The 25,964-nt window shown below is 48.7% G+C and overlaps 1 protein-coding gene across 4 annotated transcripts in view; it reads right to left on the bottom strand.

Moving 5' to 3' along the window:
- LOC307246928 (RAS guanyl-releasing protein 2-like) overlaps positions 1-25,607 on the bottom strand; it is a 40,071-nt gene extending 14,464 nt beyond the window's left edge. For all 4 annotated transcript variants that reach the window (XM_080022972.1, XM_080022973.1, XM_080022974.1 and 1 more), the window contains exons 1-8: positions 25,390-25,607; positions 11,427-11,610; positions 10,969-11,071; positions 9,340-9,396; positions 8,643-8,774; positions 7,067-7,217; positions 6,206-6,379; positions 444-560 (exon numbers count right to left, since the gene is read on the bottom strand). In XM_080022972.1, coding sequence (XP_079879098.1) covers positions 444-560; positions 6,206-6,379; positions 7,067-7,217; positions 8,643-8,774; positions 9,340-9,396; positions 10,969-11,071; positions 11,427-11,496 — 804 coding nt within the window. In that variant the 5' untranslated portion in view covers positions 11,497-11,610; positions 25,390-25,607. The remainder of the gene's footprint in view (positions 1-443; positions 561-6,205; positions 6,380-7,066; positions 7,218-8,642; positions 8,775-9,339; positions 9,397-10,968; positions 11,072-11,426; positions 11,611-25,389) is intronic.
- Between the last annotated feature and the right edge of the window lie 357 nt (positions 25,608-25,964).

Here is a 25,964-nt window from a genome sequence, read left to right as displayed (position 1 = left end):
CTTCAACCACGGCGCCGCGGAGCACCGGAGCAAGGTGTGCCCTGAAAATGTGTCATATAATATTATGGAAACTAGATCAGAACTGCAAGGCCTCACTGATTCACAGTCCCAGTCAGAACAGAACCTCGGCGCTCGACGGAACGAGCTCGCGCCGAAAGTGACCTCGTCGCGATGAAGGGTTCGACTCTTCTCCTTTTTTTGAGATTCGGTTCTTGGCGAGTCGCCGTTCGGTTTTCCCAAAACCCTTCGTCTGTTTGATTCGGTTGGGATTCTGATTCCGATCGCCGCGGTTGACTCCCAATGATGGGGGGGAAAAATTATAATAATAACAAGGTTCAGGTTATTGTATGAACGCCATTAACGGGGCTGGAACCCAGGACCTCCTCGCGGCGGGGGGCAGTGGCAACTGGTACTACCACGAGCTCCACGTGCTCCTCGCTCACCTTGTTGGTGTCGGCGCTGATGTGGGCCTGTGTGTCCTTGAGACGGGAGATGGAGCTGTTGCTGAGCCCGCCCACCACCGCCATCAGCGTGTTGAAGTTCTGCAACTGAAGGAGCTTCTGCGAAAACAAAGAGAGGGAGGAGGCTTACTGAGACAGAGAGAGCGAGACAGAGAGAGAGAGAGACAGAGGGAGAGAGAGACAGAGAGCGGGAGAGACAGACAGACAGACAGACAGACAGACAGACAGACAGACAAACAGAGAGAGGGAGAGAGAGCAAGAGACAGAGAGAGAGAGAGAGAGAGACAGACAGACAGACAGACAGACAGACAGACAGACAGACAGACAGATGGAGAAAGAGAGACAGACAGACAGACAGACAGACAGACAGACAGACAGACAGACAGACAGACGGAGAAAGAGAGAGCGAGAGAGACAGACAGACAGACAGACAGGTGAGAGAGAGAGAGAGAGACAGACAGACGGACAGACGGAGAGAGGGAGAGAGAGAGAGACAGAGAGACAGACAGACAGACAGACAGACAGACAGACAGAGAAAGAGAGCGCAACAGAGACAGACAGACAGATGGAGAAAGAGAGAGAGACAGACAGACAGACGGAGAAAGAGAGAGCGAGAGAGACAGACAGACAGACAGACAGACAGACAGGCGAGAGAGAGAGAGACAGACAGACGGACAGACGGAGAGAGGGAGAGAGAGAGAGTGAGAGAGAGAGACAGACAGACAGACAGACGGAGAGAGGGAGAGAGAGAGAGAGAGACAGACAGACAGACAGACAGACAGACAGAGAGAGGGAGAGAGAGAGGGAGAGAAAGACAGATAGAGAGAGAGAGAGAGAGAGACAGACAGACAGAGAGAGGGAGAGAGAGGGAGAGAGAGGGAGAGAAAGACAGATAGACAGAGAGAGAGAGAGAGACAGACAGACAGACAGACAGACGGAGAGAGGGAGAGAGAGAGAGAGAAAGAGAGAGAGAGAGAGAGAGATACACAGACAGACAGACAGAGAAAGAGAGCGCAACAGAGACAGACAGACAGATGGAGAAAGAGAGAGAGACAGACAGACAGACAGACAGACAAACAGAGAGAGGGAGAGAGAGAGAGACAAACAGACAGACAGACAGACGGAGAAAAAGAAAGCGAGAGAGACAGACAGACAGACAGACAGGCGAGAGAGAGAGAGACAGACAGACAGACGGACAGACGGAGAGAGGGAGAGAGAGACAGACAGACAGACAGACAGACAGACAGACAGAGAGAGGGAGAGAGAGAGAGAGAGACTGTGTGTGTGTTTTACTACAGTTGATAGGACCGGTCCCTGAATGGACTATTTATTTGGTTTAAAAGAGCACCAGGAATATGGGTCCTCAAGAGCCAGGTGGATTTACTTTGTCACTAGTCCAACAATCTGTGTGTGTGTGTGTGTGTGTGTGTGTGTGTGTGTGTGTGTGTGTGTGTGTGTGTGTGTGTGTGTGTGTGTGTGTGTGTACGTGTGTGTGTGTGTGTGTATGTGTACGTGTGTGTGTGTGTGTGTGAGGCGGCTGTTGGTGTGGTAGCCAGTTTACAGGAAGGGGGGCATGGAGGTGGAGAGAGCGGAGGAGGGAAGAAAGGATGGAAAGTAATAATATTATGATAGCATTGCAACAACTTAGAACGTAGACACTGTCGTGCCCGCGTAAGAAAAACTAACTAAGTAATAATAACTTAGTAATAACACCAGAACCATTTAGATCTACTTATCCAGAGTGATGGATGCCCATATTGTTGTACACATATTATACATGTTGCCATAGCCTTTGATTTTGTATATATTGTATTTTTTTTTTTTCTTCTTTTGTTTTTTTTTAGACCGCAAAGCTTTTTTTATACCCGTCTCCACGGTAAAGCGCCGATCCTTACCCAGACAAATTCCTTTTCCGATTCCGTTTCCCCATGCAGGCCCGAGAGAAGGACGCGAGGGATCCCGACGCCGAAAGCGATTTCAAGGCGGATGGATGGAGGTTGTGCAAAACACATTAAAAGCGCCGCGGTGAAAGTCGGCCACGCAGAGTGGAAGATGCCACACGCCGCAGAGTGGAAGATGCCACACGCCGCAGAGTGGAAGATGCCACACGCCGCAGAGTGGAAGATGCCACACGCCGCAGAGTGGAAGATGCCACACGCCGCAGAGTGGAAGATGCCACACGCCGCAGAGTGGAAGATGCCACACGCCGCAGAGTGGAAGATGCCACACGCCGCAGAGTGGAAGATGCCACACGCCGCAGAGTGGAAGATGCCACACGCCGCAGAGTGGAAGATGCCACACCGGAAGAGAAACGATCGAGGCGGCCGCAGCCGCACGGGAGGGCGGCCATTTGGTTTGGACTCAAACAGCCTCTGGAACCAATGGCCGAGGGCCGGGGTGCGGAGGACGGCCCGGGCTTTGTGCCGCGCCACATTAGTTACAACAGGGCTCCGCAGCAGCGAAGGTTTCCCGTTCAGGGTGCACACACCCAAACATATTCCGGTGATGATTAGCCGGTAATGGGCTTTCGACTCCCGAAATGTTTTTGGTTTTTTTTCAAACAAGGACGAGGGGTAAGTGACCTCGCCCCCGACTGTGCTAGATCAAAAGCTGAAAGTATTACCGTATTTACGACCAATAACGTAAAGTATTACCCGCGCATACCTTTTCCATCATCTATTTAGAGCACAGAGAGCGAAATAAGCAATAATAACTACTTGAATACTATCGAAACATCTGAGACATGGGGGTATGTGAGGACACAAACGCATAGAGTGTCATATTGTATATGCCTGTATGGGTACTTGCATATACCATATATATATATATATGTATATACTGTATGTATATGTAGATAGACATATATACTATATATATACTATACATAATATATATGTCTATGTGTTTAGGGATGTGCATATGTACCTACGTATGTATACATTTGGCTATACTGTATATATGTATGTATGTACTTACTATATATAAATATATATATACTGTGTGCATATTCTTACATATCTGTCAATATATGCATATTTATACGTATGTACGCGTGTGTATAATTTACATCTTATGTACAAAGATGCATATGCTCGTTTTGTTACGTACTTCCAAAGTAAACTTAAATGCGCGCGTGCAGGGAGGGAGGCATTAATGAGGAGGGTGATATTTGTAAAGGAAGATGAAGGGAAGGGATCAGGAGGAAGGAGAGCGGGGGGGGGGGGGGGGGGGACGGGGGTCTTCTTAGGCTTCCTGTCGCCGCGGTCGATTCCCCCACGGAAGACAAAAACAATGCCGGCTCCAAACCCCCCCCCCCCCCCCCCCCCCCCCGTCTCGGCGACACCGGAGGGTTTTCGCTTGTTTGCGCGGGGAAGGAGAAGAAAAAGGAAAAAATAAAAATAAAAACACACACACACAAACCGCCTCGCTCGTCTTAAATGACGCGGGGAGTAGTCGGCCCTCACGGCTCCTAGTGGGAGCGCGGCGGAGGCTCTCCTTGTGGATTTTGACAGCCGGGGGCGGAGGAGATCACCCCCACCGGGAACCCGGTGAATAAATGATGAGTTTGTGTCACACCTTAAGAGACGGAGTCATCAATAACAAAACAGGCAAGGGAGGAGAGACTTGAGGGTAAACTTCGCAAACGCAAACCTCTTCTTGAAACGGACGACCAATAGGAGGAGGCTTTCAATTCTGGAACGACTTAAAAACTGTTCTCTGATGTACGCGGCTGTGGTCCAGCGAGCCGCCCGCCGTACGATGGAGGCAATTTAAATTGTCCCGGAGAGGGCAACGTGTTATTAAGGGCGACCAGTAAATCAAATTGGTTTGGCATTCCCCTTTGATTCAGGAGGGCACTTCACGGGCTATTTCGGGAGAGACAGATATAACAGAATACATTTGAAAAATTTGTGTTAATATATGAAGGGACGACATACTGTACACAGTATTTCAAAGAAGAATAGGAAGAATATATAATAAAATATAAAATATTATAACAGTTAACAATATTTTAATTGATATTGTATCCCCAACCCTATCTACTGTATAAAATATATATATATTTTTTTTAAGATATCTTTTTTTTTTCTAAAGATATGAAAAAATAATAATCAGGGAACATATGTCTTTATGCTTCTTACAACTTAGTATATTCTTTAAAGAGGACCTTATTATGCTCCTTTATACAGAGGTGAATATACGTAGGTCTCTGAGGTCCCCAAAACATGTCTTTAAAGTTTTTTTGCTGAAAATACCACTCAGATGATGCATTCTAGCCATTGTAACGTGCCTCTATAAACCTCTTATTCCAAAAAGGACTGATTTTTTGTGGGAGGAGCTACCTCCCTTGGCCCCGAGTTCTGTGAGCCAACGGTGTTTGAGCTTTTACTTCCAGGTTCCGTTGTATTAACTCTGACTTCACCTCCTCAGTCCACCAAAATCTGTTTCTGAACAAAATTTCATGCTAGAAATAAGCAATCCAGTGGCTTTTTTTGTTTGTTTGTATTTTTTGTTGTTTGTTGTTGTTTCATGTAAATGTTGGAAAATTAAATAAAAAAAATAAATAAATATAAATATAATATAATATATTTTCATATAATATAATATAATATAATATAATATAATATCATATAAAAATAAATAAATAAATCCACGATAAAAACTTTTTATTGGTTTTGTTTGGAGGAATGCACAGCGGATCGCGTGCCGCAGCCTATTTTATTATTGTTTTTTTTAAGAAATAAACATGCATACATTAAAACACGGACACGGACAGTCGGTGTTAATGCCTCCTTCTCTTAAAAGGCTCGTTTGCTGAGTTACTCAGATTAGGCAGAATGAAGCGGCGTCGGTCAGGGCGGCAGCAGCGCCCGACGCCTTTTTTTCTGAAATAGACGGCTCACACAAGACGGACGGGGGTTGCCTTATTTCACGGCCTGTGCGTCAGACACCCCAATGCACGCGCACAAGCTCCGAAAAAGTCAGCTGCCCGGAATACAGTCGGTCCCCTTTCCTATATTATCGATTCTATTTATCGAGGGCATCTTACCCTGGCATCGGTGGTCACGCTCTGCCCATATCTCACTATGAGTTTTACGCAAGGCTACCGCCTGTCAAGTCTTGACCAGGGACGCAGAGCAAAGTGGAAACTGTCTCTTTTTGCTTGGTTTTGAGGGTGGAATTGATTTGCTTCCGTCCACACAGCATCCAAATCCCCTCGTTTTCCCTGCTGCGGCAGCCACCCCATTTTCGGCGAACTCTCTCAGCAGCCGCCCGGCTATACTTGGGTCGGTATTACATAAAATAATCTTATTCCAAAGACAAGGTCGCCTGGAAACCCTCTCCCCCGCCGCTTTCCCACCCGCTTCGGGGGTTGAAAAGTCGGGCTCTTTTTTCGGAGATTCGCCTCTTTTACGAGTGACTCCTGACCGTTTGGAGGAGAATCGGAGGAGTCGATCGTGAGCCATGCCCAGTGCCTTTCGACCTTCCCCCCCCCCCGCATGAGTTTAATCGTAATGATAAAAATGATCTCCTTCCTTTGAGGGATTTGTTTGCCCCGAGCCAATCGCCGCTGGGCCCCCGCGTCGCTGATCGGCTCGTCTCCCGAAAACCCAGTCAAGGGCGGGACGCCGCCGAGACCCCCACGACCGCTGTTTTTCAGAAACGCCTGGCGAGCAGAGGTGACTCCACCGGGCTTGAGTTTGTTTTTTTTTCTTTGTGTCGTTTTTTTTCTCCGCACCGACCTGCGCCACCCTGATGAAGTGGGAGATGACGACGGCCCGCTGGGTGGCGGTGGGCTTGCTGAGCACCATCAGCTGGATCCACTGCGACACGCTGTTGAAGAGGGTGATGAAGCGCTCCAGGACGGGGTTGTCCACCGTGCAGCCGTGCATGACAAAGCTGTGGTAGTCCTGGAACTGGGGGGACAGGGAAACAAACGCAGCTGTTTTGGGCTCGCTTTTCGGCCATAGGGGGGTTTCTAGCCTGGCAGCTCTCTCGGCAGGAGACGGCGCCGGATGGCGGATAGCCGGTTGAAAAGATGGCACTTCTCGCCGGCTCTCCGCTACAAAAAAACCCAACACCATATGAGTAGACAATCAGACGGAACGCTGTTTTTGGCGTGTGAGCTCGGAGCGGAGCCAACCGTTCGATATGGTCGACGTCGGACCAAGTCTGACATCTGCCGTTACCGCAAATTTGGACACCTGCTTATCGATTAAAAAGACCAAGTCAGCGGTTAACATCCCTCTGCCATGGGAATAAACAATGCACGGTATACGTTTTTTGGAAATATTAACAAAATAAAGAACCAGGCACTAGACGTCATTTAGACATTGAGGCTGGGTTGGTCGAATTCCAGTTGCAATTAGATGTCGCTCATCGCTCGGTAAATCGCTCATTTACCACTGGGATGAATTGACACCTCTTAGTTCGACCGATCGAAAAACCAATTTAACGTTTCGATCAACGCTGAACACGCCGAAGCGTCAATAACAGTGAAATTTAGTCGGCGGAAAAAAATAATAAAAATAAAACGTCGACGTCGCGCAAATCTCCTGAACGTTCAACTTTCGTGCGACGCCACATGCGGATGAGCCACTGACCAGTATCTTGCAGAAGGACTTGTACTCCAGGTAGGTGAGGTGCTCGGCCAGCTCGCTGGAGTCCAGGTGGTCGAAGAGCAGCGACATTTTCCTCTTCTTGGACACGGACGGCACGCGCTGCGTCACCTGCCGCTTCCACTTGTAGGACGGCCTGCGGGAAACGGAAGGGGCGAAGGGGGGTGACTCGCCGGCCGCTGTTTCCCTCAGAAGCCGCTCGGCGACAGAGGATTAATGCCTTTTGAGGAGCGTTGCATCGAGGATGCGGGTCACATGGAAGATACAACAGAACATTTCAAACAGATTCGTATTATTTTTTGGAACAGAGCGGTTTAAGGCTGAGCGCGCCCCGCGGTGATCTTTAGATTGGAACCCTTCATTTTTGTGTTTGATATTCCGATTGTTGATGTCTGATTATTTTACTCATATTATCTCATATTTTATCCGCAATTTTTATCCACAATGAATAACGATGACGTGTGTGTCGTCTTTTATTTGGTTGTTTATATTTGTCTATGATGCCACTTTGTTTGCGTGGGCCATTCTATTCAAAATAGAATGGGATTACTTTTCGTGGAAGCGCAAAGTAATCAATGCAGCTCCCATTTTTGTTCTGCTGGCCCTTCATCAGCGCATGGTGCATGATGCCATACTGATTACCTTGCCCTTACCTGCACTTCAACGGGAGGGAGAGGTGACCTTACAGTGACGTACGCACAAACACAAAAAAAAATGAGGGCAATTGTCTTTGGAGTGCAGGCAATCAAACGTCAAGATCCGCTGTTCTTCGAAGGTGGGCACACACATATACACCCGACTCTTTGTCCCCCCATTGCGTCCAACTTCCACAGAACAGGCTTGTGGGGTTTGCCTTTCCTTCAATTTTTTTTTTACCGTCTTGTTTTTTTTGTTTTTTTTTTGTTGACTGACTTTCAATCGTTTGGGTTGCCAGAGACGATTGGAAGTCAGTAAAAATGACTGTAAATTTGGTTGCGTCAATGCAACGAACTGAACCGAAGACTGTGGTTAATGTAAAACAAATAAATTAAAAAGATGGGCCAAAGTACTTGTCAATGCTCTTTGACGACCAAAATCTGTCAGTTTCAGATTAAAAGTTTTAAGTAATTGGAGTGATTATCTATTTTAAGTGCAGAGTAATTACACAGATTAGTAGCCAGCATTGACACTACTTCAGCATACATAACTGCTCTGATTGGTAAAAATGTCAAAACATTTATTCCAGCCAATAGACACGAAGCTTTCTTGCTGCAGATATTTGGTAACAGTAAATCATGAATATGTTCCCTAAATTAAATGTACCCTGTAAAGCACTTGGGAAATCGGGGTCAAAGAAATATGAACCTTTTGCCGGAAGAGATGAGTTCTTTGACCTTGAATACCACAGCAAAACCATGGCCTGGGAACCGGGCAAAATACACACACACACACACACACACACACGCACCCGCGCACACGCACGCAAGACAAGACGGGCGCCCATGCTTGTGGCAACCATACACAGAAGACCCTCAAAGACACCGAGCGCCGTGATGAAACGATGAAGGCCGCCCGTACTCACACGCTGTCGATGTCGATGAGCTGACTCTGGCTCTCGTTGCCCTCGGTGGTCAAGAGGTCTTTGAGGTCTTTGATCTGCTCGGCCAGCTCCGGGCTCAGCGTAAACTCCGCCGGGAACTCGGAGATCCAGTACCTGCAAAAAAATCAAGGTATTGATTTATTTTTTTAATGTATTCATAGATATAGATCAAATCAATAAATTCATAAAATAGTTATAAATAGGAAAAATTGTACCAAAAAATATATAGAAATACATTAATACGTACACAGGTGGGTAATAAAAATAAATACTTATATAAATGCAATAATAAATAAAGAAAAAATATAACAATAATAATAATAATATGCAAAAAATAAATAATTAAACATGCAATTAAGAACAGAATAAATGGGTCAATAAATAATGAAGAAAAAAATTGGAGGAACTTGATGACGTCACAAAACAACAGGTGACAAACAAGGGCAATTGAACAAAAAAAATCCACAAGGATAAACGAGGGGAAGTGGAGGGAGGGGAAGCGGGAGGAGGAGTGTCCGCGCCCATGAAGGACGGGAGCAGACGAACGGAGGGGGAGGGTAAAAGAAGAGATGGAGAGAGAGAGAGAGAGAGAGAGAGAGAGAGAGAGAGAGAGAGAGAGAGAGAGGTGACGTCCATGCAGGATGGATGCGAGCGGTGGAGAACAGGAGGTTTTTCCTACTTGACCAGGTGACAGATCCTCGTCCGGCGCTCCACCGTGCAGCTCTCCTCCTGCGATCTGGGCGCTGAGTCAAAGGACAAACTCTCCCGGGAGTCAAAGCCCCACGTCAGGCTCCTTTGAGCGGCGGACCGCCCATTGCCTTCTCGGCCTTCAGTGAAGGCGGAAGATTTCTCGGAATGAAGAATAACGTGTCTTAATTATTACGATAATAAAATGTTTTCTTTTGGCGCCATTCTGGACGGACGCTCGGGCGGGGGGAGGACTCACCAGTCTGTGTCCGAAAAAATCGAATCAGCTTTGTTTCTCGGCCTTCAGAATCTCCACTGAAACCCCCCCGCTGGGCCTGATTTTGGACTCACAGACTAATAAGCCTTGGCCGCTGCCAGGTCCGCGGTGTTCCCGCGGAAATGGTTGATGTTTAAACTGTTGCCGAGGGTTGTTTTTGTTTTCGGGGGGGGTTGCGTAATAGGATGAAAGACAGGTTTCTGGAGAACTTCCTCAGCCTTCGGGCCTTCGTACAAAGGCATATCCCATGCCAAATCGGCTGCCGGTTGGAGCTTAGCTCAAGTTCACGTATGACAAGGACCTCAAAGCATCTCAATAAAACCCCCGGAAACTGTAAACAGTTCAATTTCACGCGTTCAGGCTTTTTCTGCAAGTCGAATAGCGAAGGCGAAATGATTTTGTAATGCAACAGTAAGTAGAAGGGCTAGTACACGTGCATATGCTGTGGTTATGATTGTCTGGTGAAATGGCGTATCGATAGAAATATGGTATATGAATATGAGAAGTCCCCGGTCCGTGCCCATACACGGTCAACGACGCCGTGGCAACCCCCGAGCGCAACCTGTGCTCTCTAATAAAAACAAAACTTGTGTGCGCCGACTCAATCGAATATGATATATATCACAGCCACTGACATGACCCCTTGACACAATGTACATGACCACTTGATATAAATTGATTTCAAGTGTGGCATCGAAAATGCTTTTCAAGAACGTTTGGCTGATAGGCCCAGCAGCACAGCTGGAATGTTATAATAACGCACCTTTGTCTACATACCACTTTTTTTGAACGTTACTGCTTTAAAACAACAATATTAATATGTAATAACGCATGTCAACATATTATAAAATCAAACGTTTTGCCTCCCCCGTACAAACTGTGGCTTTCTCTGGCGCGCTCGGGCGGTTGTTTCTGTGAGGCTGCAGGCGTCCCTGGCTGGTATTTTGGGAGACGCCCACTGAAGGGCCCGTGTCTGAAATGCACGGCCCCGCGACCGGCTTCTTTAAGCGACGACGTTCCAGTTTCAAAGAGTCACACCTCAGGGCCACCCGGAACCCACTTCCTTGGATTTGAAGGGTCACGGCGGGATCTGAAGGTCACGCACAACATCGTCGACCGATGACCGAGCGAAAAGAGCGAAAAGAGCGAAAAGAGCGAAAAGTCTCGCGGCGGAAGATTGTTTTTTTTTTTAAGACGTCCCTGTTCGCTGGAGTTCTCTCGTGGTGGAAATAAAGAACCTAAAGCGTGCGGGGGAACAAAGGCCCCCGACAAACACAATGAGCCCCAGCTCCCGGACGCCGGTCGCCCATTCCAGAGTCGGCTCAGCAACTCGGCGAAGGATACTTGAGCACGAGCTTCTTGGCCATGTCCGTGGAGGGTATGTACCAAGGGTGCATCATGAGGAACATGCGCACCAGGGAGGCGTCCTTCAACGTGCCCGTCTCGTCTGGAAAAAAAACGACCGGGAGAGGAGAATCGTCACAATCAGCGGCGGCACACAAATAACCACCGATTACACATGAGAGCAGATTACGGATTTTTGTCCGCTTTGGTGAATTCAGGGGTGTTTCTAAACGACAACGGGAGAAATGCTTGGTTGAAACTTTCTTCGGAAAAGGCTTGGGCGGAGTGGATTTACAAACTACGCAGGCCCCCGGGGTGGAAAGTTTTTCTTCAGTTTCTTTCAAGGCCCCCCTAAGTCTTATCCCTACGGCTTTGACACCAGCGACTCAAGTGCCTTGACCTCGATTAACTTTTTTGGGAACTTAGGGAAAAAAGGAGAAGGGAAGCGATGCACCCACCGAACGCCCGGACGCAGGCCTCCACCAGTTCGTCCACCGTGGCCGACTGGTCCGACGCCATGGACTCCATCTCCGCCGGCACCGCCGCCGGCTCTCCTCCTCTTCCGATCGCCGCTCTGGCTCTCTCTCTCTCCCTCTCCCTCTCTCTCTCTCTCCACCGCTCCCTCGCCCGACTACGTGTGCGCTGGACAACGGGAGAGGGAGGGGGGGGGGGGGGCGGTGGTATTATGACGTACAGTTATTTGCCAACTGGGAGATGAGCGTCGAGTTCTGAAGTATCGACCCGGCTTAAATATTTCAAGCTTGCGTCTTTCACGCGTGCCGGTATTATGAACGCGCGCCCAGCCTAAATAGGCGGTTGACCTCGGCGTAGCCCTGGAGGGTGGCGGGCTGACGGAAAACCACAGGCTGGGCGTTCAGATAATTTCCACAGGAAAACCCATGTTGCTATCTTCACACGCCCTTTCAAAAATAGTCATTCGCCTGTGTAGTGACCGCCGTCGTGTCAGTGCTAATGCACATGCAAGACAAGGAGAATCAGCAATTTCTATATCTATCCGTCTATCTATCTATCTATCTATCTATCTATCTATCTATCTATCGTCTGTCCATCTATCTATCTATCTATCGTCTGTCCATCTATCTATCTATCTATCTATCTATCGTCTATTCGTCTGTCTATCTATCATCTATCTGTCTGTCTATCTATCTATCTATCTATCTATCTATCTATCTATCTATCTGTCTGTCTGTCTGTCTGTCTGTCTGTCTGTCTGTCTGTCTGTCTGTCTGTCTGTCTGTCTGTCTGTCTGTCTGTCTGTCTGTCTGTCTGTCTGTCTGTCTGTCTATCTATCTATCTGTCTGTCTGTCTGTCTGTCTGTCTGTCTATCTATCTATCATTCTATCTATCTATCTATCTATCGTCTATTCGTCTGTCTATCTATCTATCTATCTATCTGTCTGTCTGTCTGTCTGTCTGTCTATCTATCTATCCATCTATCTATCGTCTATCCGTCTGTCTATCTATCTATCTATCTATTTATCTATTTATCGTCTATCCGTCTGTCTGTCTGTCTATCTATCTATCTTTCTATCTATCATCAATCAATCTATATATCTTTCTATCCATCTATCCGTCTATCCGTCTATCTATCTATCTATCTATGTCTGTCTGTCTATCTATCTATCATCTATTCGTCTGTCTATCTGTCTGTCTGTCTATCTATCTATCTATCTATCTATCTATCTATCTGTCTATCTATCTGTCTGTCTATCTGTCTATCTGTCTGTCTATCTATTTATCTATCTGTCTATCTATCTGTCTATCTATCTGTCTGTCTATCTATCTATCTATCTATCTATCGTCTATTCGTCTATCTATCTATCTATCTATCTGTCTGTCTGTCTGTCTATCTATTTATCTATCTATCTATCTATCTATCTATCTATCCATCCGTCTGTCTGTCTATCTATCTATCGTTCTATCTATCTATCTATCGTCTATCCGTCTGTCTATCTATCTATCTATCTATCCATCTATCCATCTATCCAACTATCCATCTATCATCCATCTATCCATCAATCTATCTATCTATGTATCTATCCATCCGTCTGTCTATCTATCCATCCATCTATCTATCTATCTATCCATCCGTCTGTCTATCTATCTATCCATCCATCTATCTATCTTTCTATCTATCATCAATCTATCTATCTTTCTATCCATCCATCTATCTATCTATCTTTCTATCTATCATCAATCTATCTATCTTTCTATCCATCTATCCATCTATCTTTCTATCTATCGTTCTATCTATCTATCTAGACCTCCATGGGGCAAGTTGGCGGTCTTCCTTTCCCTGAGCCTTAAGTAAAACATTGCCATACTTGTGACATTTGTTTGTGATTCCAGTGCTGCATAGCCGGTAACCATGGTAACCGCTGTCTTCTGCCCAGTTACAGAAACAAAAAAAACAACCACAAAAAAACAAAACAAACAAAAAAAAAAAACACATGAGCACAACACACATGGACCACACCCTCAGGAAACAGTTAGCGGAAGGCATGCGAACCGCCGCTCACACAGGAGGAAGCGGTGTAGTCGTGCGCGCGGCGCTTCCGGAGCCGTCTCGTTTGAGCCGCGCGGCCGTTTTTTCCGCCGGCGGCCCAGCGAGGGGGCAGAGAACGACGGCTCCGGTAGCGCGACGTTCGTTCGCTCTTCAGTTCGTTCGTTGAGGAACAAAGAACGACACTGGGGCTGAGGTGGTCGTGGGCTGGGAGCCTTCGCACAGCGCGGCCACATTAATGGGCTCTGTCACTGTGTCGGTAATGGCTTTTAGATGTGCTCATTGCGGGCAGAGAGCTCTGTGTGTGTGTGTGTGTGTGTGTGTGTGTGTGTGTGTGTGTGTGTGTGTGTGTGTGTGTGTGTGTGTGTGTGTGTGTGTGTGTGTGTGTGTGTGTGTATGGGTGTGTGTGTCAGTGGGTGTGTGTGTGTGTCGAAATGGGTGAGTGTGTCCATTTGACTTTATAAGTGTTGTAGTTATTAGCATTGAGTCGTGATTAGTGTTTTATCCGGCTCACAATGTCGAAAAGTGTCGTTTTTGCCAGAGCGACTGCACGGGAATGTATGACAGCCATTGCAGTCATGCAATGTGTGTCAGTGTGTGTGTGTGTGTGTGTGTGTGTGTGTGTGTGTGTGTGTGTGTGTGTGTGTGTGCGTGCGCGTGCGTGTGCGTGTGTGCGTGTGTAAATGCCAGTGTATTTGTGACATAGTAAAGCTTTCGCCCTACGCTGTCTTTTCTGCAGAGCAGTGGGCGGACACACTCAATTACAGGCTTCACGAGCTGTCTCATCCTGGCACACACACACACACACACACACACACACACACACACACACTAAGAGTTTTGCAGAGAATGAGGCGAGAGAGAAGAGAGAGAAAGAGAGACGGAGGGAAAAACACAAAACCCCCGAGCATCAGTCAGTCATAACACACAGCGAGCGAGCACTAGAGAAAGGGAGAGAGAGAGAGAGAGAGAGAGAGAGAGAGAGAGAGAGAGAGAGAGAGAGAGAGAGAGAGATCGCTGAGATAAAGTGTGAAAGCGAGCGAGCGCTCCACCTCTCTCTCTCTCTCTCTCTCTCGAGATCACACAGCAGGATCACAGCGCTTGGGGGTAAGGGGGAGGGGGGGAGCTGTAATGTAATGTAAAATAAATGGGATGATGGAGGGGGTGGGGGGCGGGTGGGGGTGTCTATAGGTACGATCTCATATTCTTCTAGAATGATGCTGGCACTGCCTCCACTACAGCTGAGCGAGGTTCATACAGTCGTCCTCCATTACTTATATATATATATATATATATATATATATATATATATATATATATATATATATATATATATATATATATACTGTATATAAACTGTATATATATTGTCTGCAAGCCAAGAGCCCTTTGCTTGTGCAATATCCGCTTTGCACGTGGCTTTTTCCCAGAAACGGAGACGGCGCGCATCTCTCGCGGAGGTTAAAAATATTTCTCGAAAGGCGACCTTGAACCATATCTTGCCCACACACGGCAAATCAGATTCAAACTCGCGGCGAGCGAGCCGGGCGGGTGGAGACAGAGAGAGGGAGAGAGAGCGAGGCTGCGTTGACAACGTGGAGGGGCAGGCCGCCCCTCGCCCGGTTGAAAGGCGCCGCGGAACTTTTTTTCGAGCCACAAAAAAAAAATAAAGGACGGACGGACCCGGGACTTAAAAGGCACAGCTGGACCGGCGCAGCATTTTGCGGGGAAATGTTCTTTTCAAGTTGTTTTTTTGTAGTGTAAGGCTCACTGCACGCAACGCTCCCTCCTATTGGGATGGTTTACCGAAACGACCCCCCCCCCCCCTTCCCCTCGCCGCTGCGCACGAGGAGGCTTCCCATCCCGAGGAGAAAAAAAGAATAATAATAAAAATAAAAAGAAGAAGAACCACAAAACAGCCCTCTAGCCGCGAGCTCGGCTTTGAAAACGTGCACGGCGGGGTCTCGGGGGCGGCCGTCGAACGGCCTCGCTTATCCCCGGCGGGAAATAAAAAAGCCCTTTGGAGCCACCTGCGGAAAGGCTGCGTCTGCTCGTCATCCTGCGACGGCGCCTGGCACTGCGGCACAAGCCCTGCCCGCGTCGGAGACGCTGTTCTTCGACCTGGCTGACAGAACTGGCAGCCGGGTCTTTTTTTGGGGAAAATAAAAAAAAAATGTAGTCAATTCTCTCACGCTCGCCCCGCGTCGTGGGTGAGGGCGGGTTCATCCCTCGCAAGCTTTATCCCTTTGTTGTGTCTTTGTAAAGCTGGAATATTCTCCCCGCTGACTGCTTTCCCGGGCTACCGGCGTGCGCGCGCGCGGGCGTGCGCGTGTGTGTGTGTGTGTGTGTGTGTGTGTGTGTGTGTGTGTGTGTGTGTGTGTGTGTGTGCGCGCTTGTATGTGTGCGCGTGTGCGTGTGAGTGCGCGCGGCGCAAACTGAGGGGGCTTTGGTGTCATCTGCGGTTGCCAGGTGACGCCATTCTCCAGCCATCGATCAGGCAGATTAGCGGTGCAGAACAGAGCTCAGCGGGGCTGAAGGGAGGCCGATGGGTGTCTGGTCCGAAGCGACGTGGGGCCTCGCAGGGTCCGCCACCGATTTGTGCCGCCGGAAAGTTGAACACTTTTTAAAACCTCTTGCTATATCTCCGCCGTTGCCCCCGGGCATCCGTCTTTAAGTGCTGTGAGTTCAACGCTCTACAAATCAAAGCAAATTCTTGACTTGATCCAAGGGCATTTATGCGTCGCACTCTCCACGCGGCCATTGGTCGAGCCGTGGCAGAGAGAGAGAGAGGGAGAGAGAGGGAGAGCGGGAGAGGGAGAGAGAGAGGGAGAGAGGGAGAGGAAGAGAGGGAGAGAGAGAGGGAGAGAGAGAGAGAGAGGAGGAGAGAGAGGGAGAAGGAGGGAGAGAGGGAGAGAGAGAGGAAGAGAGAGAGCGAGAGAGAGAGAGAGAGAGAGAGGAAGAGAGAGAGCCAGAGAGAGAGAGAGAGAGAGGGAGAGGGAGGGAGAGATAGAGAGAGAGAGAGAGAGGGAGATGTGTGGGCACTCATTAAATCTGTAAACACTTCAAGGAATTTTGGGCGGGTGGGTGGTTGGGGGGAGGGTGGCGTTGAGTGATAGCATACACTACCATAGCTGTGACCTCATTAGTGCTGTCCACTGGGGCACTACTGGTTGAGTATTTACACTGGTTGAGTATCTGTACTGGTTGAGTATCCGTACTGGTTGAGTATTTATACTGGTTGGGTATCTACAGTATAATGGTTGAGTACCTACACTGGTAGAGTATCTATACTGGTTGAGTATCTATACTGGTTGAGTATTTTTACTGGTTGAGTATCTATACTGGTTGAGCATCTACACTGGTTGAGTATGTACACTGGTTGAGTATCTACACTGGTTAAGTATCTATACTGGTTGAGTTTTTATACTGGTTGAGTATCTATACTGGATGAGTACACTGGTTGAGTATCTACAGTATAGTGGTTAAGTATCTATACTGGTTGAGTATCTATACTGGATCAGTATCTATACTGGTTGAGTATCTATACTGGTTGAGTATCTATACTGGTTGAGTATCTACACTGGTTGAGTATCTATACTGGTTGAGTATCAACAGTATAGTGGTTAAGTATCTATACTGGTTGAGTATCTATACTGGATCAGTATTTATACTGGATCAGTATCTACACTGGTTGACTATCTACACTGGTTGACTATCTACACTGGTTGACTATCTATACTGGTTGATTATCTATACTGGTTGAGTATCTATACTGGTTGAGTATTTATACTGGTTGAGTATCTATACTGGTTGGGTATTTATACTGGTTGGGTATTTATACTGGTTGAGTATCTACACTGGTTGAGTGTTTATACTGGTTGAGTATCTATACTGGTTGAGAATCTATACTGGTTGAGTATTTATACTGGTTGAGTATCTATACTGGTTGAGTATCTACACTGGTTGAGTGGAAGTGGTGTGTTGTGCAGTTAGTCAAGAAATATGGAAGTTTTGATTAGTCAAATGTAATATTCATTCTACAATACTGATTTTGTGGAAACCATTAGATCATAGTAAACAGTTTGATGTGAAAAATATCTATACATCCATCAAGGGCATTCAAAAACAAAACATTTGTAATGATGAAGAGTTGGGATGTTCTCCAATACACGCTGATGTCCAACAATTGACAAACACACTGATCGATGACGATAATCAGATTATTGGCACATTTCCACACTGGCAGGAAAATACCCACGGCTGATGTACAGCCTCCTCTCTGCCATTGATCCTATTTCTCTAGTTCTTTCCATTGGCATTCAGGGAAAAAGATACTGGTTGAGTATCTATACTGGTTGAGTATTTCTACCGGTTGAGTATCTACACTGGTTGAGTATCTACAGTATAGTGGTTAAGTATCTATACTGGTTCAGTATCTATACTGGTTCAGTATCTATGCTGATTGAGTATCTATACTCAACCAAAAAAAACTTTGCAGTTTGATAATCGTTTGCCTTGGGTAATAGCTTGGAGCCCACAGGAATGACGGCTTCATTCCATCTGATGAGTAGCTGCACGCACGCCCCTGCACACACAGACGGTTCAATTCCACTCGCACACGTGCAAAAATCACAATAATATACGCAGTTATGTGGTAACACGGTGATTTTCAACCACAGGGGCGTGGCGCGCTAGGCAGAGCTCGGCGGGTGTGCTCTGATAATGTTTCGAGTTCCCATCACATTACGTAAAAAAAATGGGAAACGTCTAATGTGTTGCAAGATCAAAATTGCAAAGCTGTACTTTTTCCATCTACTTCATCAGTTTCAGCCGGAATAGCAGCTCCGCATCCATCAGCCCGAGCGGAAGTTTATCACATCAGTGATGAAACGTTCGAACGTTCGCCATGAATTCGGCCAGCTGTATTTATCTTTGTGGGAGGTGAAGGTAAATCACTCAAGTAGGAATTACGGCCAATTCCTCGACCTTTTACACCGTGGACTTGAATTCAGTCCCCGGCGATTCATTTTCAGTTTGTGAGACGAGCCACATAGTATACGTGTAGTTGCCCCCCCGGAGGTCCACAGCGGGACCCGCTCCACCCGTGGGGAAACAGCGGGAAAGAGAACTTTTCACGCAAAAAATACGCACCGGGGAGAAGAAGAGTTCCCACTCCGCCCTAATCTGCGCTGGGCCCTCGCTTGTCCCAGGAAGCCTTGGCGCGGGTGGTGCCCGATGGGGGCAGATATGGGGGGCCTCCGGGGGAGGCCCCGGCGCTCCGTGACGGGGGCTTCTATTTACGGAGCGCGGGAAACGGAGCGCGGCGGAGGGAAGTGTTTCCTGTCCCCCTCGCGCTGCTGGCTGCGAAGTGAGATTAGCAGCTGTAGCCCGATCCCCGCCCCACCCCGCCACCGCCCCGCCCCGCCCCGCACCCCCGGGGGCAGAGAGAGGGAGGGAGGGGGCCAGGGTAGAATGGAGACGAGGATAGGTCGGGGGAAAAAGAAGGTGAGACGGCCAAGTAGGGGGGGCCCCGCACGCCGCCTTCCTCCCGACAAAGGCGGGAACGAGAAATACGCGAAACATAGCGATGCGCGTGGAAATAAGGGGAGCCGCTCCAAAACAGTCGAAAAATGCGCGGGCTATTCCGGGAACGGGAGCCACCCGGGACTGAGGCCGTACTGTACACAGTCGGGAGTTCTCCCTCGCATACTTGAAATAACAAGTGGAAGTCAGAGTGGGGGGGGGGGGGGGGGGGTGGCGAGGGTGAGGGGGGCGGGGGCGCACATTTCACAATCCTTGTAACAAAACAGCAACTGCCGGATTGTGCTCCTTTGCTTTGATATCCCTTTCGGGAGCGAGAGAGAGAGAGAGAGAGAGAGAGCCCAAAGTGTTCACCCACACCCTCCACGCCGTGTTCTGAGTGCAGAGTGTGTCGCGGGGCATTACGCGTTTCATGCTTTCAGATCCAGCTGTTATGACACAACGCCAGCAGTGTGGCTGTGTCGCAACGCGGCACTGGTTTTCGTTCTTCGCTTTTCACCGCTTTGTTCGCAGGCTTCCTGTTTGAAAACGTCTTTCCTCTTGCAGATGTGAAATCGAGCCGCATAACAAATACCGGAAGGGTGTGTTGGTTAGGATGCAGGGGTATGCCGTTATGTGTTTAATGGGTTTAATGGCTATGTGACTCTGCGTGTGTGTGTGTGTGTGCTCTGACAAAAAGGGGGGCCTCCAGCAGACTGGGGGTTTGCAGTTCCCCCCCCCCCCACAATGAACGCCTGTCCCTGTCCCCTCACACTCACACGCCAGTTCTCTCACATGCCCGGTTTCCACTCCGTCTAACCCACACACACACACACACACACACACACACACACACACACACACACACACACTTATGTACCAGATACGCTTCCCGTTCAATCGCCACTGAATAAGAGAAATTAGAACAATTATTGAATTCATTATGTTTTATTTCTTGAAGTGAAGTCTGTGTTTTTTAATTCATTATTTATTCATTCATTTATGTATTTCTATTTTTATATCTATTTATCTATCTATGTATTTATTTATTTATTTATTTATTTATTTTTAATCTATTTATTTTTTTATTTATCTATCTTTTTGTCGATCTAAGAATTGATTTATTTATTTGTTTGTTTGTTTATGTATTTTTTATATATTTTTTATATTTATATCATTTCTTGTGCATAGTAATAATAAAAACTACAGACAGACAGACAGAATTCCTTCCTTTACAGGGTGACGTGTCACGGCACAGGTAGTAAGCAATATCAGCATCACTAGCTCCCTTTTACACAGCCTTGTTCAAGGCGGGAACCTTGGTGCCATTATTCCGCCTTGCCGTTCTGTGCAAAAGCTGCAAACACGGAATCGGGGGTCATCGCCGATCGGGTGCTGAGCCGAAATGGGGCCGAAGCGACGTCTGAGTCCAACGGACAGCCGGCGTGCCCGGACAGCGGCGCGAGGTTTTGATGACGTGCTATGTGTGCGACTCGCCAGCGTGACGGCAAATCTGGAAGTCATGCAAATGGCAAAAAAAGGATGGAGTTGAAGTTGAAATATTTTAACCTTCGCCGTCTCGCGCGATTCAATTACGAGTGCAGTGACGCCCGTTTTCTCTGGAATATGGCATTTAAATGGCTAAAATAAAAACTGTGGATTGATATGAAAGTTGTTTTTCTTCTATTTATTAATTTCATGGGGTCTGTTAGGTGTCTGTAGCGAGGCAGCAGATGGAGAATATTGGACGTGGTGGTGCAGGTGGTCTGGTGATTAAGTTGCAACTCCAGGTTATTACTTGTATAATAATAGAATTAAATATGAACAATTAATACCAGTAATAAAAAGAAGGGCTGGTGATCAGCTATCGATCGCTCCAGATCACTGATGTCCGTGTTGCACGTCCACGCCCCGGCTCCGGAAAGCCGGCGCGCCGGCGAAAAATCACGCACGGACGGCATTGCGCTGCCTTTCTTTGGTCCGGTGGTAAAAAAAACAAAAAAAAGCGAAGCCACGACGGGTCCTATTCACGGCGGTATTGCGTATCGCGAAATCTGCGTATAAAAGCGGCTTGCGTCCCAACAGTATCCCGGCACTCCTGAGTCCTGCCTCACGACACAAGAACAACGCTGCGGCAAATCCCTTTCCCGGTGGTCTGTATACGTTGGTCTGCTCTATTGTGGCCCTGTGTGTGCGTGCGTGCGCATTGCACGGGCAAATGGGCCCCTGTGCACGTTTGGGTTCAATTTCCGTCGAGCCAGGACTCTCACTTCCCGTTGTCAACCGACAGCGCGGCAAACTGCCCCAGCTGGAGCGGCGAGCGACCAGCGCTAGACAACTGGACGACGGTAATGAGATTACAAAGGCCGTGCAGCTGCAGCTGCGGAGCATCACGGCAAACTGTCAATATTGGGATCGCTCTTTCCGCTCCAAACGAGGCTCCGTCAAAGCGGCGTGCGCCGGAGTGCTCTGTAGAGTTGCCCCCGTCGCCCTGGAGACGCCGTGGCGATATCCTCCTGAAAGACAGGGGGCGCCCGGGGGGGGAAACTGAGAGAACCGCCGTCAACATCACCGACAAGTCCTCGCCGAGACGGCGCCTACCTCCGTCCCTGAACCCGGCGGCGTGCGGTTATCTTTTGCGGTCGCGCACGGACGGGCGGTCCGGACGGCACCCGCGGGGACCTCGTCGCAACGCGTCCGTCTTGGACGGCCCGAAGCGGGGGTTTTCCAAAATCTCGGAAACCGGAGGATCGGGAAAAAAATTGAAAAGAATCGAAAGAATGGAGAAACACGGGACTTTCAAAACGGGTTCAAACCGGCGGGGCTTTCTCCCCCGGGTTGAGGAAGTCCAGTTTGGTTGCTTCGCCCAAAAAGGGAACCTCCCCTGACGCTTAAACGGTGAATATTATATCTGGAATGCAAATGTACGGCGCATTTGCATGACCCGCAGGCGGACGAAAACCAGGCCTGCGGGTCAGTGCTGTATCGCCCAGAGCTGTTTGGAGAGAGCCCGGACGCGGCGTGCAAGGGAATGCACCATTTTCGCTTTGAAATGGTGGACTCACCATTGATCCCCACACACACACACACACACACACACACACACACAAAAACACACACACACACACACACAAAAACAGCTGCCACCCCAAATTGCACCACAGACCCCAGAGTTTTCCCTCACTTCCCGGTTAAAAAAAAAAATATCAATCGGACGCAGATTGGTCGAGGACGCACAGGGCGAAAGCCCTTCGCCCCGGAAAATGTCTTCCCGATCGCTCCGAGTCACCGCGGGGAGACTTTTCGGGGGGGTTTGAATCCAAAAAGGCGACGTTTTGGCGAGGCAGGTGTAGGCACCTGTCGCACAGCAGCAGCCCCTGACCCCGTCCTCCGTCGGCCACGTCTGTGTGCCAGAAAGACCTAATGTCATTTTAGATTCATTATTTATTCTCTCTCTCCCAGCCCCCGCCGCCACTCTCTCTCTCCTCTCTTTCCCCTCTCGGCGTCCTGCCTTCAGACCAGGCCTTGAAAGGTGAGGACACGCTGAGCTTATACAGGGGTCTCGGGGCCTTTCGCAAGATGTCCGCGCACGTGCGCGCGAGCGCTCTGAAGTTGACACAGACCAGAGGAGGAATGGAGGGAAGGCGCAAAATAAATAGAGAGGGAGAGAGAGAAAGAGAGAGGGAGGGAGAGAGAGAGGGAGGGAGACGGGGGGGGGGGGGGGGACGTAGGGAGCGAGCGATTCCTGCCGCCGTAGCGAAGCGCATCGTGGCTTTGACTGAGCTGCTGCTGGAACCCCGCGCTCCAGTAATTATTTTCCTTTCCTTTTTGATTTATCGTCCCTTTCCTGCGGATTGATTTTTTTTTTTTTTTTTTTTTTTAACGCCCCCATCAGCTTGAGTACATCACCTCATGTCTTTTTCCTCTCAGGACGAGCTGTCACTTTCCCTTCCCCCGTTCACTCCGTGTCCAATTACGCCCGGTTTTTCATGGCACAGATGGGACGGGTAAAGGATATACATACATAATATCAAAATAATATATAAAACAACTGAACTGAAGGAAAAGCACAGCGGCAATAACAACAACAAGATGAACGTTTGCGCCGCAGGGTCAGCACCGGGTTCCCCTCGGAGGAACCGCCAACCGGGTCAACCCCTCATCGGTCGAGCCGTGTGTTTCGGCTAATTGCCTCATCGATCCGGGCCTTGCGGCTGGGCGCGGGTATGCAGGGCTGCTCGCCCCGGCTCTTCCGGGGTTTCCCCAAGGGAACGGCCGCCCGGGTTGAAGCCGTATTTACATTTGTAACTGCGACTGAATCCGCAAACGTGACGTGTTGCGGTCGCCGCGTTGTAAAACATCCGCCAAGGTCTCCGGCGCACACACAAATGCGAGACGAGTGGGTGGCACCCACACATTCAACATAATAACATAAATAAAATAAAAAAATAGAAATAATTATGATATAATAATAATAATAATAATAATAATAATAATAATAAATTAGAAAAAAAAAATATAATAATAATAATAATAATAATAATAATAATAAATACAACAAATGTAAAAAAAAATCTGGGAGCTACAGACTATTCCCTTTGACGACCATTAATCCCATACTGCCGGAAAGTTCCATTTCGTTGCCTCTATATGTGTGTTTTCAACATTAATATTCCATTTTCCCCGTTGACAAGAGGGATGAGTGGGGCCGGTGTTCTCCCAAAATGAGCGGGAGTTCTAACCCCACTCGTGTCTATGGGGGAGGGAGACACTGCTCTTCTGTTCTGATCTGACTCACCCTACACCACCCCACCCTACACCACCCCACCAAGGCCCCGTCGCGCGTCTCCGGCGTAACGGGGTCAGGCGTAAACGCGTAATGACTCTCCAAAGAGGAGACCCCCCCCCCCCCCGCTGATGCACGGATGCACGGATTATTTAATTTGCCACGTGGATAATTGATAATCAGACGCAAAACACGTGGCAAATTGCACTCAGCGGGCAAAACGTCCTGGTCGCTGTCACATCATTAGCGCGACAACAGGGCGGCTCACACGGGGAGCGCAACTGACGCGCAATTCGTGGCACTAGAGTATAAGCGGCCGCCACCCCTCCCTCCCTCCCCCCCCTCCCTCCCTCCTTCCTCCTTCCTCAAATTGAATGAAACAAAACGCCCCGAGCTGTAAAAAAAAAAAAAAAAAAAAAACGAAAAGCAAGCTGGAAGGAGAGCAGAAAAGCCATAAAAACAAAAGGAAGCCAGAGAGCGGGGTTTTTGGGGGTTTTTGGGTTTTTTTTTCCTGCCCCTGCTCACCACCAGTTTCAGAGCGGGCGCACAGCTGGGACGTAACCCGGACGTAACCCTGGACAACCCCCCCCCACCCCCACCCCCGTACCGCCAAACCGCCTCGGTCCATATTTATTCACGACTTTTTGGAATTAAGAGTCGTTTTACTCGCATTCTGGGGGAGGGTTGGGTCAAAACATGAATTTCACGATCATTGCGCGATCGAGTTTTCGAGGAGCGGGATCGGGTTCTACGTTTGCGTCTCGTCCTGATAACACCGGGCACGGCCCACGCCCGCGCCGCGTTGTTGTTGTTGTTGTTGTTGTTGTTTTTGTTTTGTTTTTGTTTGTTCGTTTTTGCTGCGGTTCTCCACGCCACAGCGGAACCACCACCTCGCTTTTGTCGGTTGCACTCCCGCGTCGTCGTTGCCGCCACGGCCGACGACACAGAGGGAAAGTTGTCGTCGGCGCGCGGTCAAGTGATTGGTTCGGCGACCTTGTCAAACTCCGACGAAGGTGTCGTTCGAGCGGTTACGGTTCATAAAAAAAAACAAAAAAACAACAACAACAAAAATCACTTGTCTGAACTTGGAAAGCTGGTGGAGCAATTTCGAGTGATAAAAAAAAAAAAAAAACACCCCGATTGGAGTATTTCACCACCCGCTGAGTCAGTGCGATGAATCCCCACCCCTGGCATTCCTGCGGCCGTGCACGGGCACGGTGCGGGCGAGCGAACACGCCGGTCCCCGGTGATGTTGCAAGATTGTTCTTCTTTTTTTTTTTTTTGTTGTTGTTGGCAAATATGGACCTGTACAGCACCGCTCCGCGACGCGCACCGCTCCGCGACGCGCACCGCTCCGCAACATGTCAGGCTGCACACGCAGTGTCTGCCGTTAAAGCGGAGTGCGTGCTTGACACATTGGATAGAAATTAAGCCTCTGGGGAAATGAGACAAAACCAACATATACGCGCACATATATACGGTATTTATATACACATAAATATAACAAAAATATGAAAATATATATATATATATATATATAAGAAAAAATATACATCTGCACATGCGTGGGACATTATCATCCGTGCCTTACCTTCGGAGTTTGCGGAGAGTCGCTCTCCCTGCTCCGGCGCGAAACTGCAGCGTGTTGCTGAGCCGCTCTTTAAATATTACATCACCGAACTCGAGAAGAGGAGGCAAGACCCGGGCCCCTGGGAGCCACGCCAAAAAGATGGGACGCAAATTAAGTCAGCAGAGCGCCGCGAACCGGTCCCCAAACGCGCATAGGCATTTTGCATAGGCGCACGCACACGACCATTCACACTCGCGTATAAGTTACGGCTGTGCGTGCGTCCGTGCGTGCGTGCGTGCGTGTGTGTGTGTCTGTATGTATGTGCGTGCGTGCGTGCGTGTGTGTGTGTGTGTGTACTCTTGCAGCTGTGGTCCGCCTCCTCCGCCACCTCTGGACCGCACGCCAGCCCCGCGGCTCCGGTTCCAGGCTGCGGTGCGCTGCGCTGCGTGCGACGCGCCGCGGGGCCTCCTCCGCTGCTGCACAGCGCCGCCTGTCGGCGACGGGGCGGAGACGCGCGCCTGGCCGTAATTGTGTGGCGTCAAATGTGGTCGGGCCATCAATTGGTAATAGTCCCTTTGGATAAGATGAATTAGTAA

This window comes from Zeus faber (assembly GCF_960531495.2).
Source record: "Zeus faber genome assembly, chromosome: 22".
NCBI classification, from domain to species: Eukaryota; Metazoa; Chordata; class Actinopteri; order Zeiformes; family Zeidae; genus Zeus; species Zeus faber.
Note: the sequence above shows the minus strand (reverse complement) of the source record. Positions and strands in the feature narration are given on the sequence as shown.